Source organism: Carassius auratus, chromosome 7, assembly GCF_003368295.1.
Source record: "Carassius auratus strain Wakin chromosome 7, ASM336829v1, whole genome shotgun sequence".
NCBI classification, from domain to species: domain Eukaryota; kingdom Metazoa; phylum Chordata; class Actinopteri; order Cypriniformes; family Cyprinidae; genus Carassius; species Carassius auratus.
Genome location: NC_039249.1, coordinates 12,954,691 through 12,969,113, shown reverse-complemented (window position 1 = coordinate 12,969,113; position 14,423 = coordinate 12,954,691). Strand labels below are relative to the sequence as shown.

General features: G+C 36.2%; 1 protein-coding gene across 4 annotated transcripts in view; it reads right to left on the bottom strand.

Annotated features, from left to right (window-relative positions):
- Positions 1-7,918: 7,918 nt before the first annotated feature.
- Positions 7,919-14,423, bottom strand: part of mettl15 (methyltransferase 15, mitochondrial 12S rRNA N4-cytidine) — a 62,173-nt gene continuing 55,668 nt past the window's right edge. For all 4 annotated transcript variants that reach the window (XM_026267411.1, XM_026267410.1, XM_026267408.1 and 1 more), the window contains one exon: positions 7,919-8,813. In XM_026267411.1, coding sequence (XP_026123196.1) covers positions 8,359-8,813 — 455 coding nt within the window. In that variant the 3' untranslated portion in view covers positions 7,919-8,358. The remainder of the gene's footprint in view (positions 8,814-14,423) is intronic.

The following is a 14,423-nucleotide window of genomic DNA, read 5'->3' as shown; positions in this document are numbered from 1 at the left end:
TATTGCTATTTGTAGAAGCTTATTGCATAAAACAATGTATGCTTAAATATAGTTTGTCCTTAACATGACTTTTCTAACTTATTTTTCATGGTATGGTCGATAACCATAATGGTACATTAGAAATGAAACATACAAAAAATGTAAAAATAAAACGTCTTCACATGCCAAGAGAATTTAGACATGTTAACATATAATGCACAGTATGATAAGATTTGTTAAGGATTACATTTAGCAGTGTAATCAAATCATTAGTCTTTTTATAGATGAACTGTAAAATCTTATATAAATTGATATTGACAAGTGGTATCAGCCCATAACTGATTTATTGTGCATCCCTATTTAAAATTCATAGGTTGTGATGTGCTACGATGCAGAATAATTCCCTTTTAGTTCTCACTGCAGCAATGGCTTCAGGATAAACTAGTTCTAATGCACATTACCCACTATAGAACAGTGAGCATTAGAACAGGACATATGTGCATATTAATATTTATGAAGAGTTAAGAACATTCTGTTCTATTATATAGATGTGTCTGAGAGAAGGTTGTCTTCTCAAACCATACAGACTGTTTGTTCTATAAAAGATCAGAAACATGTAGAGTGAGTCGGGGACGTGCTGAGGCTTACGCTCCCCCCGTCTTCTAAAGCCCATTTTTGGAGATTTATTTAGCTTGATTTTCTCCTCTTCATATATTTTCCTCTCTTTGTTATCAAAGTTTTAATTAAAAGTCAGTGAAAGGTGGCAGAGCACCCAGCTGAGCTCTCAACATAGCTGTCTTCTCCTCTGGGTTAGATCTTCCTCCCATGAGGCTACGAGCCCCTGCGTCATTCACAAAAATCATTCAAATAGCTTCGACCTCAAAGCTTCGTCTTCATTCAGAAATCTTTTTATAGCACAGGCTGTGCCAGAGAAAGGGGCGGATGATGAGAACGGTTGGCCGGAGGGGGAAGAGAGGTGGGTATAAGACTGTGTGTGTGCGCTGGGCTGTTTGGGGCGGAGGCTGCTTACATAGCACCTGACGCCAGACCCACTTTGCTGCCTCACCTGTCTGTCTCCTCTCTGACACGTGTGCGATTGGAGGAAGCGGGAGCCGGCGCTGTGAATGTGTGATCCAGCAGCATGAAGGTTCATTGGCTGAGAGCAAAGACGTCACAGCACCTTGTTAGTGTGATGCTGCAAACAGAGCAGCATTGCTGAGGAAACAGAACTCGTCACTGAGAGAAACCTTGTTCGCTGCTATGGCACACCCATCAACGGCTCGAGATGTAAATAACTTCAAATTATGAGTGAAAAGCTGCAAAAACACTAGGAATTGATCAAAAAGACAAAATAGGCTGCATGCAAACAATGAATAGTTTCTATATTCAAAGCAGCAACCAAATATCCAAATGTAACCAAAATATATGGCCATTATGACCATTATACAGCACAATCAAGAGATATTTCAGTTCAAAATTATTATTATTATTTTCATTATTTAGGATCTTAGAAAAGGTATAAAAGCTGTCACTGGGGCAGCAACCTAAGGTACATATTAGTACTAAAAGTGGACATACTAGTACCTTTTGAAAGTGACAATTCTATCGATTTTTTTTTCTAAAAAGCGTACTCATCTTCATGTAGATCTAAGCCTATGACTTTATTTCTTCTGTGGAATAGAAGAAAAAAAAATAGAAAAAAAAATAAGTCCAATGTTGGCTTGTTTTTCGAAATATCTTCTTTTTCTGTTCTGCATGAGAAAGAAAGCCCTTTGGAAAGACATGAGGGCAGAGGAACTTTTAATTTTACAACTGCCACAATTTCCTGTTCTGGTTAGTCTGAAAACGTCTGCAGAAATAAGACACACAGGTAAAATTCATTTTCAAAACTGATTTATAGAGGAAACTGGGTTTCTGAGACTATCTGTCTGTCTTGTGACAGCTCACCATTGCTCAGATTCAGAGTAAAAGTAAATACAAAATCCATCAAAATCCAATCAAAGAACTTTGGAGCCATTTTACTTGATTGCAGTGTTGCTATAGTTACTGCATTTGGCCTTTTAAGGACAGAACACCCCATGAGGAACTCAAACTACATCTCCATCCAAGACATTTTTTCATCCTGGTACGTATTTGTTGGTAAGCCTTGAAATCAGCTGTTATCCATTAGCGTACAGACCTGAGTGGATGGGAACAAGCACTAGGATGGGCATATGAACATATTCCCACAGAGGAGACTGCTGGGAAATTAGTGAGGTGGCACTAATCAGCCCCTGTGTATTTATTGGGCGCTGGGGTGGGGTGGGGGGCAACCGGAGTGCATTAAAAACCATTAGTTGCCTCTAACATGGCCACGCTCACTTATTTTGACAGATTCATACAGCAGGCTGATTCTCTACACAGAGGGTGTATCTGTATGCACGCACGCACGCACGCACCTCCCGATCCTTCACATCCTCTTCAGCGTGCGGCCCATCCAACCGTGACTGCACACAGTCAAATTGGTTTGGGGTGGGGGGGTGGGGGTGGGTTTATCTGTGAATAGAAGCTGTTTGTAGTCAAAAGCAGCTGGGCAAGTGAGTGATGGGGAGAGAACGGCAGTATGTGTAAAACCCTTGATAAACAAGGTGATAACAGGGTGCTTAGGAATATTTTCACATTATCAGTGGGAATATAAATGCTAAACTAAAATATATGCATATATTAAAAGATATATATAAATATTTTAAAATATATAAAACAAATTTATATGTATATATGCTAGCTTATAAATGTGTGTGTGTGTGTGTATAATATATATATATATATGACATAAATTATATTTAGCTTTAATAGTCTTATAACAATTAAATATGCCATAGAATGCATTGATACAATATTTTAAATTGTTCCCTGATGTCCCCAGAGTAAGTATGTGAAGTTTTATTTCAAAATACCCCACAGATTTTTTTAATAGCTTCTTGAAAATGCCACTTTTAGGGTATAAGCCAAAACACTCTGTTAATGTGTGTCACCTTTAAATGAAAATGAGCTGGTACTCCTGCTTCCCTTCTAGTGTTGCCAAGTCTACAGTTTTCCCATGAAATTGGGTTACTTTAACACTGTTACCGGGGGTTTTGTTGCAAAACCTGGCAACCATTCTCAGGAGAGTGCAGAGCCTCAAGAGCTCATGCTCGCGGGCAGACCGGTGTTATGGTGACCGTGTTACTGACCTCACACATTGCTTCCAAACGCAATTTGTAACTAACACATTCCTATTCACGATCATTCTGGTTGCACGTGAAGGCAGCATTAATGAAAATGGGCAGATACAATGGTAGCTTTATCAACATTAGCATTACAGAGAGACAGTAATCTGTTTTGGAAAACAAAATATGATGCGTGATGTTTATTTTGTCTGGAGTCTGGACGTTTACACACTAAGCGTTGATATAGACCATTTTTTCAGAAGCAATCTTTGCTCAACTGTAACTCAAATGACCCTCGTGTGAGGCAGTGGAGTCCGGTGTAAAATGTTAGCACAAAGCATAGAACTTTGACATTTCATTCGAAAATTAAATGTAACCACGTGTCCTTGGTATGAGAGATGGAGACTTATTTGGAGACTCCTATGTAAGTTGGTGCATCCCAACACACAACACTTTTAATGGCTCTTTGGCGCTGACATTGTATCTCCAGCAGCAACAGCAAGAGAACAGTAATGGCGGATCGCAGCTTCTCACTCAGGGCTGTGTATATGCTAATAAGCCAGAGAGCATCACAATGAGGCAGGACTTTCACCTACTATGTCATCATAGTCTGGAACTGCTTGTGTGGAAAGACAGTTTATGATTTTTTGGAATTATTACCCATATACTGTAAGCTGGGGTTTTTTCACACACTGCAGCCACACAGTTGTTGTCCAAACACCTTATAAAAGTGATTTTTGCTTTCTATGGCACCTTTAATTAATAGGTGTGTCGTGCTGTAATTCTGTTGACTTTTGAGTATTTTTTTTAATAAAGCACAAAAAGAAGAAGTAAATATGTGACTATGTGAGGTATCCCTGCCCTAATTGAGTCTTCATTCCCATCATGCACAGTATTTGTGTGTTCCTCCTTGTTTTAGCACGCAATGTTCTGCTGGTGATGCTTTTGCAGCTTGAGTGACAGAAGCCAACTTGTACTCGTGCGTTCCCCGACTATCCTTAGCACCCTCCCTCTCACAGACTAAAAGTGAAGTCGCGGACGCTTCTGAGATCTGAAGGAAAAGTTTTGTGAAGTGAATGATGCTACATGTTCATGTGACTGCATCAGTGCTGCCAACGCACACCATAGCCAGAAGGGTCAGCCTGAAATAAACTTACACCAGAGCCAAGAAATCCTCTGTAGCTCTCGCACTCTCAGCGAGAGCTCCATCGCAGTTCACAAACTGCTTGCTTTTGTCTTTGCAAATCTGTGTAAGTGAAAAAATGCTAATGCATGTGATACAAGCCCTGCTGTCTATATTAACTTGCTAAGAGGCACCATTTTTACTCGTCACACCTGAAAGTGGTTGCAATTTTACTAGTAACTGACATTCATTGTTCTGGCAAATGCAACTCCATATCTATGACATTTGTCACTGTAAGCTATGTTTGATTTCATAACAGCTAGAAATGAATTTGCTTGTGAGTAATCAGAATACTGTGCCGCTATCTTAAATCTCACATAACATCTTTCCAACTCTCATCTCGCAGCAGGATCAAGGCTTCACAGTTGACACATATTAGTATGCAGGCAGCTTGTGAGAGCGGCTGTGACGTCAGCAGGAGTAGAGAGGGTGGAAAAGGTGTCCGAGGGAGAGCAGAGGCTCTGGCTGATCACACCATTATTAGAACAGCAAACACGCTTAAACACCATTAAGTTCTATGTTACATGTGCCATTTAGTTTCCACGGTAACGACAGGGAGGTGTATATTTAGAGCTGATGGAACAAGATCGTGAAGGAACGTTAGAGATGGGGGGGGGGGGGGATGCAATTTATCAACAAAAAAAACTTGACATGTTTGAGTCACAAAGTATTTAAAGCTTCGGTGCTGATTCATGTCAGGCTGACCAGTCCAAACTAATTGAAAAAGGGCTTTTTTATTTTCTCTTTTTCTTCCCAACAGTGTCTTTTATGAAGGGATTATGGGGAACTCACTGAAGAACAGGAGACCAGCTTCTTGTTTTGTTTGAGAATGTGTTTTAGGTCTATAAATCTTGACCAGTTGGAGGCAGCACTGGCTTCAGTCTATGCATTTCAAACTCTGAACCTGATACTTTACTGTAAGGTTCCTGAAACTATTTAGAGTCGTTTCTGGGAAAATTATTATTAATGAACCAGCACATATTTATGCTATTTGATGGCTATTTGTAACATATTTTGGAATGGCTATTTATTTCCTTTATAGTATTTCCAAATCCGTAAATAAAAAGGCATATATAATATAAAATATAAATATTATTTTACATCATTATATAAAATGTATGCCTTATTTAAATTGTTCATAATATAAACTATTTAACAAGCATTTGTATTACTTATTTATATTTATAAACAAAATCATTTATTTTAAATAATTCATACTATAATGCTTACAAATTGTATAAAAGCATAAATATAGAAAAAATATAATATTTATTAAAATAATTATCTAATTATATTTATAAGTAACAGAAAAAAAACTTTTTATATTTTAATTATATCACTGAGATTAGAACTATATATATATATATATATATATATATATATATATATATATTGCATTTAACTTATTTACAAAAAAAAAATATTATAAAACTAATTATTTATTAAAAAGTACTATTGATTAGAAAGTATTGTTATATTATGTAAATATTATATTACTTAAAAAGTATATATACTACAAAAGTATATTTGACAATTATTATTATAATGGATATTCATGACATTTCATTTTCCATGCCAAATGAAAAGACAGTTTATTCTTATTTAAGACCAAATAGCGGTGTACATTTTCACTCAGAGTGAAAGGATAAAATATGTGTTAAAATCATAGGCTGTGAGGCAATATTTTGATCCTGAATCACGCCGCTGGTGAGGTGTTGAGGTATATGCATGTGAATCAGATGTGAAGCGGCCGGAGTACAGTACACAAGGCGCTGAGTATTACCATGGCAGCTGAATCCCACCCGAGTCCTGCAGGTGTGTGACTCACCCCCACTAGCTCAACAAAGGGAGAGAGGCCGCCGCATAGAGACGCAATCTCTTTGTGCATCTCTGTCACATGCTGCATTGCCAACTTACATGTGGGCTCTATGATCTCACCCCAACACCTTCAAATAACATGCCATGTCAGTGTATACTTTTTACATACATATAGTTTGAGATTACATGTTTTTCTCCTGTGACGATGAAGATTGTTCTGTTATGGCTGATGATTCTCTTATTGTAGCTGTTAATAGAAACTTCACAGGAGGCAGCTGGACACTACACTGATGCATGCAGCAGAAATGAGTCAGGAAGAGGTGAGAGTTGGGTCGAACCCATGTGTGAAGTGATCCTGAATTTGACTATGAGCCAAGGTCTGTTTATTGGTGCAATGGGAAGGTGGCAGCTCAGCAGGTAAAAGATGGATGCAACCTTGAGTGACAAAGTTATTATCCTGAATGAAAATTACATACAGTATAAAACATTTTCGTTTGTTGAAAACTTAAAAGCTAAAATTAAAGCCATGATGTAACAGAAGTATCCTTCTTTTGTACTGAAGTGAAGCAGAGTTCAAAAAGAAAAATGTAGGGCAGGAACTTGGTTATATTCATCAGTCATTGATTGAATGCAATCAGCTTGCAATCGATTGTAAAATGGGGCGGGTTTTAAGTCTGGCATACATCAGCAGAGGGGCCTGTAGTTTTTACTGGAAGATCCAGTAATGATATTTTGTTTTTAGACATAGGAAACTTGAAACTGGTACAAACCACCTGCAGTAAACATGAAAATGTCACTAGCAATAACACTAGACTGTTTAAACATTTTTAAATAATACCAGATACTACAGTACGTTAAAGGGACAGTTCACCCAGAAATAAAAAAGTTCTGTCATCATTCACCATCAACTTTTTCCAAACCTGCATGATGAATAATGTTGTTAAACAAACTGCTGATGGTAGCCAATGGCTTCCATATTATGAGAAAAATATTATGGAAGTCAATGGCTAACGTCAACTGTAGGTTACCAGAATATCTTCTTTCCTAACTATTCCATAGGGGTCTTATTATGCTCTTTTAAAAAGTCTTGATTTTGTTTTGGGGATGTACTAGAACAGGCTCTCATACTGGGTTGTCCGAAAAACACATTATTTTTCACATATTTTACATTTTTACAACACCTCTCTCCCCAGTCTGGCATGAACAGGTCGAATAGTTCCTGTATCAAACGAAGGTCCGCCTTCTGGAATACAAGATGTGCTGTGATTGTCATTTAAGTGTGATTAAAACCCGGATGATTGTAACCACTCTAAGCTCGTCTGTCTTGGGAACACTCTGACATATTATTAACACTCATTGTCATCTCTAGTGCAGCACAACCAGGTTTCATCCCATTCATCGATCTTTGCGATATCACAAATCCCGGAACAGATGTGCTGTAGTCCAAACGAGTCGTTCGTTGTAGTTTTTGAAAAGTGATTTCTGTTCAATAAAATAACTCCTTTTGAAGTGGACTTCGAGCTTTGTAACTGCAGATATTTTTTATGATCAAACAGCAACATTTACAGACTAAATAAAGTTGAAAAAGTGAACGAGCATAATAGCACCGCTTTCATTTTGGCAGCCCTCAACTAGTAAAACTAAAATAAAACTAAAGATTTAAATTAAAATGCATCAGAACTAAAAAAAAATCTGATGAAGTGGAAATGAAAACTACACTGAAAAAAAAAAAGCAGAACAAAACAAAATATAGATAAAACAGAACATTTATTTAGAAAATCCCTCAGGCAGATATTTAAAGTGTTATGCAAAGTGTACACGAAATTCTTCCAGAATTCGTTCCCTCACCACTGACATTGTTAACAAAAAAAACACAAAAAAAAACTGATTCTGGAGTTATATCCTTTATTTCGCCTGAAACACACTGATGTGAATAAAACTACACATGTACACACCCAGTAAAAAAAGCAAAAACTGCCACTAGGCCGGTACCCTTTCAAAAGATATTAATAGGTACACTTTAGGAAATAATATGTATACTATTATAATACCTTTAAAATACTAATATTAACAATTTAGGGGTAAATAATGTGCAAAGATCTACATTTTAACTTTTGTACCTAAGACTACATCCCCAGTGACAGCTTTGTGCTTTCTTTCCTTAGTGATCTGGTAAAAAGCATCGGTTCACTATCGTTTTACTGCTGTTCTGAGTTTAGCTGATCGAGCTCTTGGGTTCTCCTGCACCTCTTCCTCACTTGGCTTTATCACCTTCTTCAGACTGACCCAATATTTGCTCTCTCGTCCTTTCTCCTCTTCTTCGTTCTCTTCTTCCTCCTCATGCTCCTCTCCCTCTAACTCAAGCCGGGCTTTGGCTCGCTGGCGAAGGCTGCGGCGCGGTGGGGCGGACAGGTCCTCTCCGCGGAGGAAACGCTTGGTCAGCCGGTCCTCCAAGGAGTGGAAAGTGAGAACACAGAGTCGCCCCTTGGGACGGAGCAGGGTCTGCGCCACACGCAGGCCGGCGTGCAACTCATTGAGCTCGTCATTCACGAATATCCGTAAGGCCTGGAAGGTTTTGGTGGCAACGTGTGAAGGGCGCTGCAGGCGGTCACGCCGGGCGTACAGCGCGCTCACTGGAAACGCTCCTAAAGTCAGAGAGAAGATTATATTAGTTATTAAGTTAAGAGGCTTCCTTGCAGGGTTCCTGCACCAGACTTTTGTTTTATTTTACTCAGAATTGATTCACATGTATTTTTGAAATTGGTTCCTATTTAATAGTTTAAAGATGTTTTAGGAGCAGTGATTTCCAACATTTTTCATTCTATGTATCCCATCAAAAATGTTCAAGTACCCCTTCATCAACACTAAGCTCTTTCTACTGAATATCATTAAGACATACCACTAATATTTGTAATATTTTTCATTCTTCTTTTTTAAAAAGAAATACTGTTTGTGAAAAACTGATTCACCAAGTAGAGTACATACATTAAATGTCATCCATATGAATTTTATACAAATTTACAAAATACACACATTTCATTCCTTAAAAAGACACAAAAAAATTATTCATGAAGATATTTATTAATCAGTTATTTTCAGTTTATAAAGATTTATATAATATTTTTTCTTTTTTGCGCACAAAACAGGTGTCCCATTGTGCTACATTTCAAGTTTTAAAATTGAAAAAGACAACAAGGGCATTGTCAAACCAAAATTTGCCTTTACACTTGAAACAACAGTATGGGACCAATAAAGCTTTTAGCTGAATAATTTGACTTAAGATCTCATGTAATGACTGTTTTCTGGCTTTATGAACTACTGTACATTAGTAAGAATGATGGATTGAGGTGCAATGGGTGCTTTTCGCGAAAACAATCAAGAAGGAAAAGGTGCTGTGTACTTTAAGAGCATATAAACAAAGAGACAAACCCACAGAAAGATGAACACTGCTAGGGACAGACACGGGGGCTTATTCCAGATCAGTTTGTGTGATGACACAGTGCTTCAGAAAATAAACAGGCTGTTCTACAAGGCTCCCAAAGCTCATGGAGAGATGGGTTTATGCTGTATACTGTGCTGAGATGATTTGGCTCCGTCTGAGCAAGGGGTGGTGATGTTGTTCCCTGAACTGAAAACATGCAGAAGTTTTCTTTTTAGAAGGCAGGGAAGACAAAAGTATGACCAGACACTATAAATCAAAGTAAGCTTATGATAATGCTTTCATGGTTATTTCTGACGTCAGAATACACATTGGTTCTGAATAGTATCAAAATCCAGATTTTTTTATATTATACTTTAAAAAAAAGATATAAATAAAAATATTTTTTTCTAAATAAAAGCCTAGAGGACTGAATAAATGATACTGCTGAAATGCATGTTTATTCGTCTGTACAATATTTATTTTTTTATCTATAAAAGTGGTCCAAATAATTTTTTTTAAGAAATGGGAACACTGCAGACATGAACTACTTTTTTACATTTTCTTTTTACACTTAGGTTAGACATTATACTACTTTTAGATATGTTTGTTACATTTTACACTACTATGTAACAAATATATACTGTATATAAAAAAATAGGTAACCTAAACGAAAAACAGCAGTCACATCTACTGAATTCGCTGTGATTCAAACTGTTCAAACTGTTAGCACATCAGTTTTTTTTTTTCAGCCTCACCTTTTAAGGCTTTTGATAAACCTAATAAAAAAAAATAATAGTTCCTTAATAGTTCACAAATAAATGTAAATTATTTCATCATTTATTCACCCTCATGTCATTCCAAATCTAACATTCTTTTTTCAGTGAAGCATTAAAAAATTATCTGAATTAATTTTTTTATTTTTTATTTTTTGCCACAATGAAAAAATAAAAAGGTCCAAAACAACATTTGAACCCACTGACTTTAACTGTATGGACAAAAAACATGAGATATTTTTCAAAATATTTGCTTACACACACACACACACACACACACACACGCGCGCGCGCGCACACACACGAACAGTAAACATTGACAAAATCAATTATAATAGTATATTATAAGTATATAAATAAGTGTATTTCCATTTTTTCTTTACCTTGCAGTTCAGGGTTTCTATATGTAAATGTTTTATGGAGAGAAAAAAAAGTGAATGATTTATAAAACTAGGGCTGCACGATTATGAAAAAAATCATAATTGTCGATTATTCACTTGAAACTGTAATTGCGATTATTAATTACAATTTTCACAATTTTGTTTGATGCAACTGCATGCCATATTTTTATATGAAAATAAACAAGCTGAAAACACGAACTGTTACTGCTTTTCTATAGTATTAAGCCTCAAATATCAACTATACATTGGGTTGGTTTCTTCTTTCAATTATAAAAAAAAGTAAAAATATGAATGTTATTATAATGTTATACTAAAATTCAAATTAAAACAATGGTAAAACCCTTAAGATAACATATAAAAACAGGCATCTTAAGAACGCAGAATAACATAAGTGGACTTTGATTGATTAATTGCGGCTTTTGAACGATGACGTAAGTGTGGCATCTATAATTGTAATCGCAATTAGAAATTTGATTAATTGCATAGCCCTATATAAAACTATTTCAAGAATCATGTTAAAGCCATAGCTTCACATGGAAGAATGAGTGGAGGAGACGGAGAGATAGACAGCTAAAGAAAAACAGAGGTGTTGCATCTTCTGGGCTTGGAGGAGCGAGACACTGGCCAATCAATAAGACCACATGCCTCTGCCCAGCCTCTTATTTTAAAATCAAGATGTAAAGGAGCGCGTGAGGAACAGGAAAATATGAAACGGAAAGAATGAAAAGGAATAAAAAATGAGCAGAGAATAAATAGAGGGATACACAGACAGACAGGCCGGGAAGGTGTTGGGGTTTGGGGGGGGGGATGGGGGGTAAAATGGATACGTTTGTGATTTGGACTGTTTAAAAAAGGCAAATAAATATAGAATGCACAATCAAATAAAATCAAGTTCAGATTGAGCAGGCCGTAAACAATCACACAAATAACGTGTATCGCAGCAATCTAATTTAAAAGGAATCCTGATTTAGGAAAGCATCAAACAATCAAATCTCTATTGCAACTAACACAAGGTGAATAAATGCAGCAATCAGTCTGGTCCTGTTAACGCAATGGGTGCTCTCCTCACATTCCAGGCAGCAATCGCTATTGATTCTCCATAATTGGCCATGAATCCTGATGGGTGTGACAATGAGAACAGCCTCTGCCTAATTACCTCTACATTTAAAATGAGCTGACTTTATTTAAAAACAATGTTTACACAGAAGCCTAATGAGCTGTACAATGTAAATGGGCAAAGATCCGTCAACTTTCAAACAAACAAACAAACAAAGCCACACCAATGTTTTTCTCTCTACTAGATGTCATTTAAAAGATAACATGAAACATTCAAACATTAAATAATTGAATCAAATTTTAGCCATTGGATAATTCCTTAGTAGGTCATATTTATATTATAAATCTATACAAACACTGGCTATTAGAAAGTCAAGTCAAACGCAGTGAAAATGACACTTTGTTAAAAGGAAATGTAATTGGTTGGCAGTCTTGTATGCGAGTGCATGGATTAGAGGGTGACACCCAGCTGCTCATGGTTCTGATAATTGGCGGTATGTCTTTATATGGATAAAAACTGATTACTGCATGACATCCTTCTGTAATGAAGGGAGAGATCTCTCTTGAATGAGGCTGTGCACAAGCACATTTCTGCTTGAATAGAGGGCTCATTCTTTGTCTGACCGTGAATTGAATTACGGATTTCCTTTTGTGATTCCTCTCTATTAATCATGCGCTCGTGTTGCATTAAGGAATGAACAAGGGGCAGAACTACCATTTTGAAATTCAAGGCTGTTATTCCAAACATCATTTGACTGATTGATCAAGGAATAAAAACAGAGGCAAATTCTTAAAAGACGGCATTTACTGTAGAGCACTGTTCTGATGAACTGAGCTGAGAAATGACTGGATTTGTCCGGTTGTAAGCACCAAACACTGCTACATATATATGTATAAAGCTGAATAAATATGCATTCTATTGATGTATTGTTTGTTAGGATAGGACAATATTTGGCCGAGATACAACTATTTTGAAAACCTGGAATCTGATGATGCAAAAAAAAAAAAAAAAAAAAAAAAAAAAAAATTGCATTTAAGAGAAAATTGCATTTAAAATTGTCCAAATTAAGTCAATGTATATTACTAATCAAAAATTATGTTTTGATATATCTACAGTAGGAGATTTACTAAATATCTTCATGGAACAAAATCTTTACTTAATATCGTAATGATTTTGGCATAACATTTTTTTTTTTTGACCCATACAATGTATTTCTTCTTATGACTGGTTAGTGCTCCAGGGTCACATACAAAGTATTTTCTTAAAGTATAATAAATTAATTCATATTAAAATGTATAATTGTTTTAAACTGAAGATATTTTTAAACACATTCACTTTTTGTATTAATATTTATATAAAAAAATTCTTTATAGATAGTATAATGTCATTTTTGTTTAAATTCTAATTAAAATGAACTTTAACATCAATATGTATTATTACACATTTTGAAATGCATTCACACCAAAGTCTTGAACGCTCCACCCTGAGCTCCGTGACTCTCATTTTAGACAAGAGAGATTCAGAACATTTCTATGATATGTAGGCTTGTTAAAATGCATAGCTCCATAAGTCATCGAAAGTTGAAAAGATCAAAACATGCCTCACTTTTGACTTGTCCATCTCTTTGTGCTTGAGGACGGTAAAAAGAAAGAATGCAGGTCAGGTGAGCTGGCCAAGACACACTTAACATTTAAACGTTAGATTGTACACCTAAGCACTTTTATCAATTTTGTATAAACTATGTTTGAAAATGGCGTGAGACGGAGTTGTGACTCATGTTTATCATGGCACAAGGAAATGGCTAAAGGGTGAATATGTTTGGTGAAAAGACTCAATCCTGCATAAGCTATGACAACACGCTGGTGACTCATTTCCAGCAAATGTGTCTCACGGACACTTACATATTTCTCCTTGTTCACCTCTGGGAAAGAAAAAAACAATAAGTGAAAGAGAGAGAGAGACAGAATTGAAATTAAAGCCTTCCATCTTCTTGTTTACCCTGAAGAGTTAACTAAAATTTGCACAACATTTCCCAATCTATGCTGATCACATCAGGTTTCCAGTAAGAACGGAGATGAAGGGTCCTATATTATTCTGTAGTGTCAATTTACGCCGCTTTCTTTGAAAGCTCAGGAAGGGGCGTTACAAGTGCCTTGTTCCTGGGCGAGGCTGGCAATAGCCGTTATGCACAAGACTTTCAAAGAGTAATGCTTCATTAATACCTAGTAAATCTGAGCAACGGGCTGCATAGGGACACAGTACCTCATGAATGTTATTTGAGGCTGAAAGGGCAGCATTGCTATTGGCTGCTAGGGACTGAGTTAATGACGACCGGATTTGAATTTTTGAGACATCTAAAAATATATATATATTACCAGAGCCACTGAACAAAACAAAAAACAAAAAAAAGACCACACAAAGTAAAATTTACTTTCGTTTTTGTATACACAGTTTATGCAATTAACAAAATAAATAAGTACATTTAAGGTGGCCAGTTTAAACTTGATAAGTAATGTATATTTTAAGTTTACTCTGCAGTATTCAAGTACATTTCACTCAGTCATGGTTTGTAAACTTAAATCAAACAATGAAATACTGAAAAA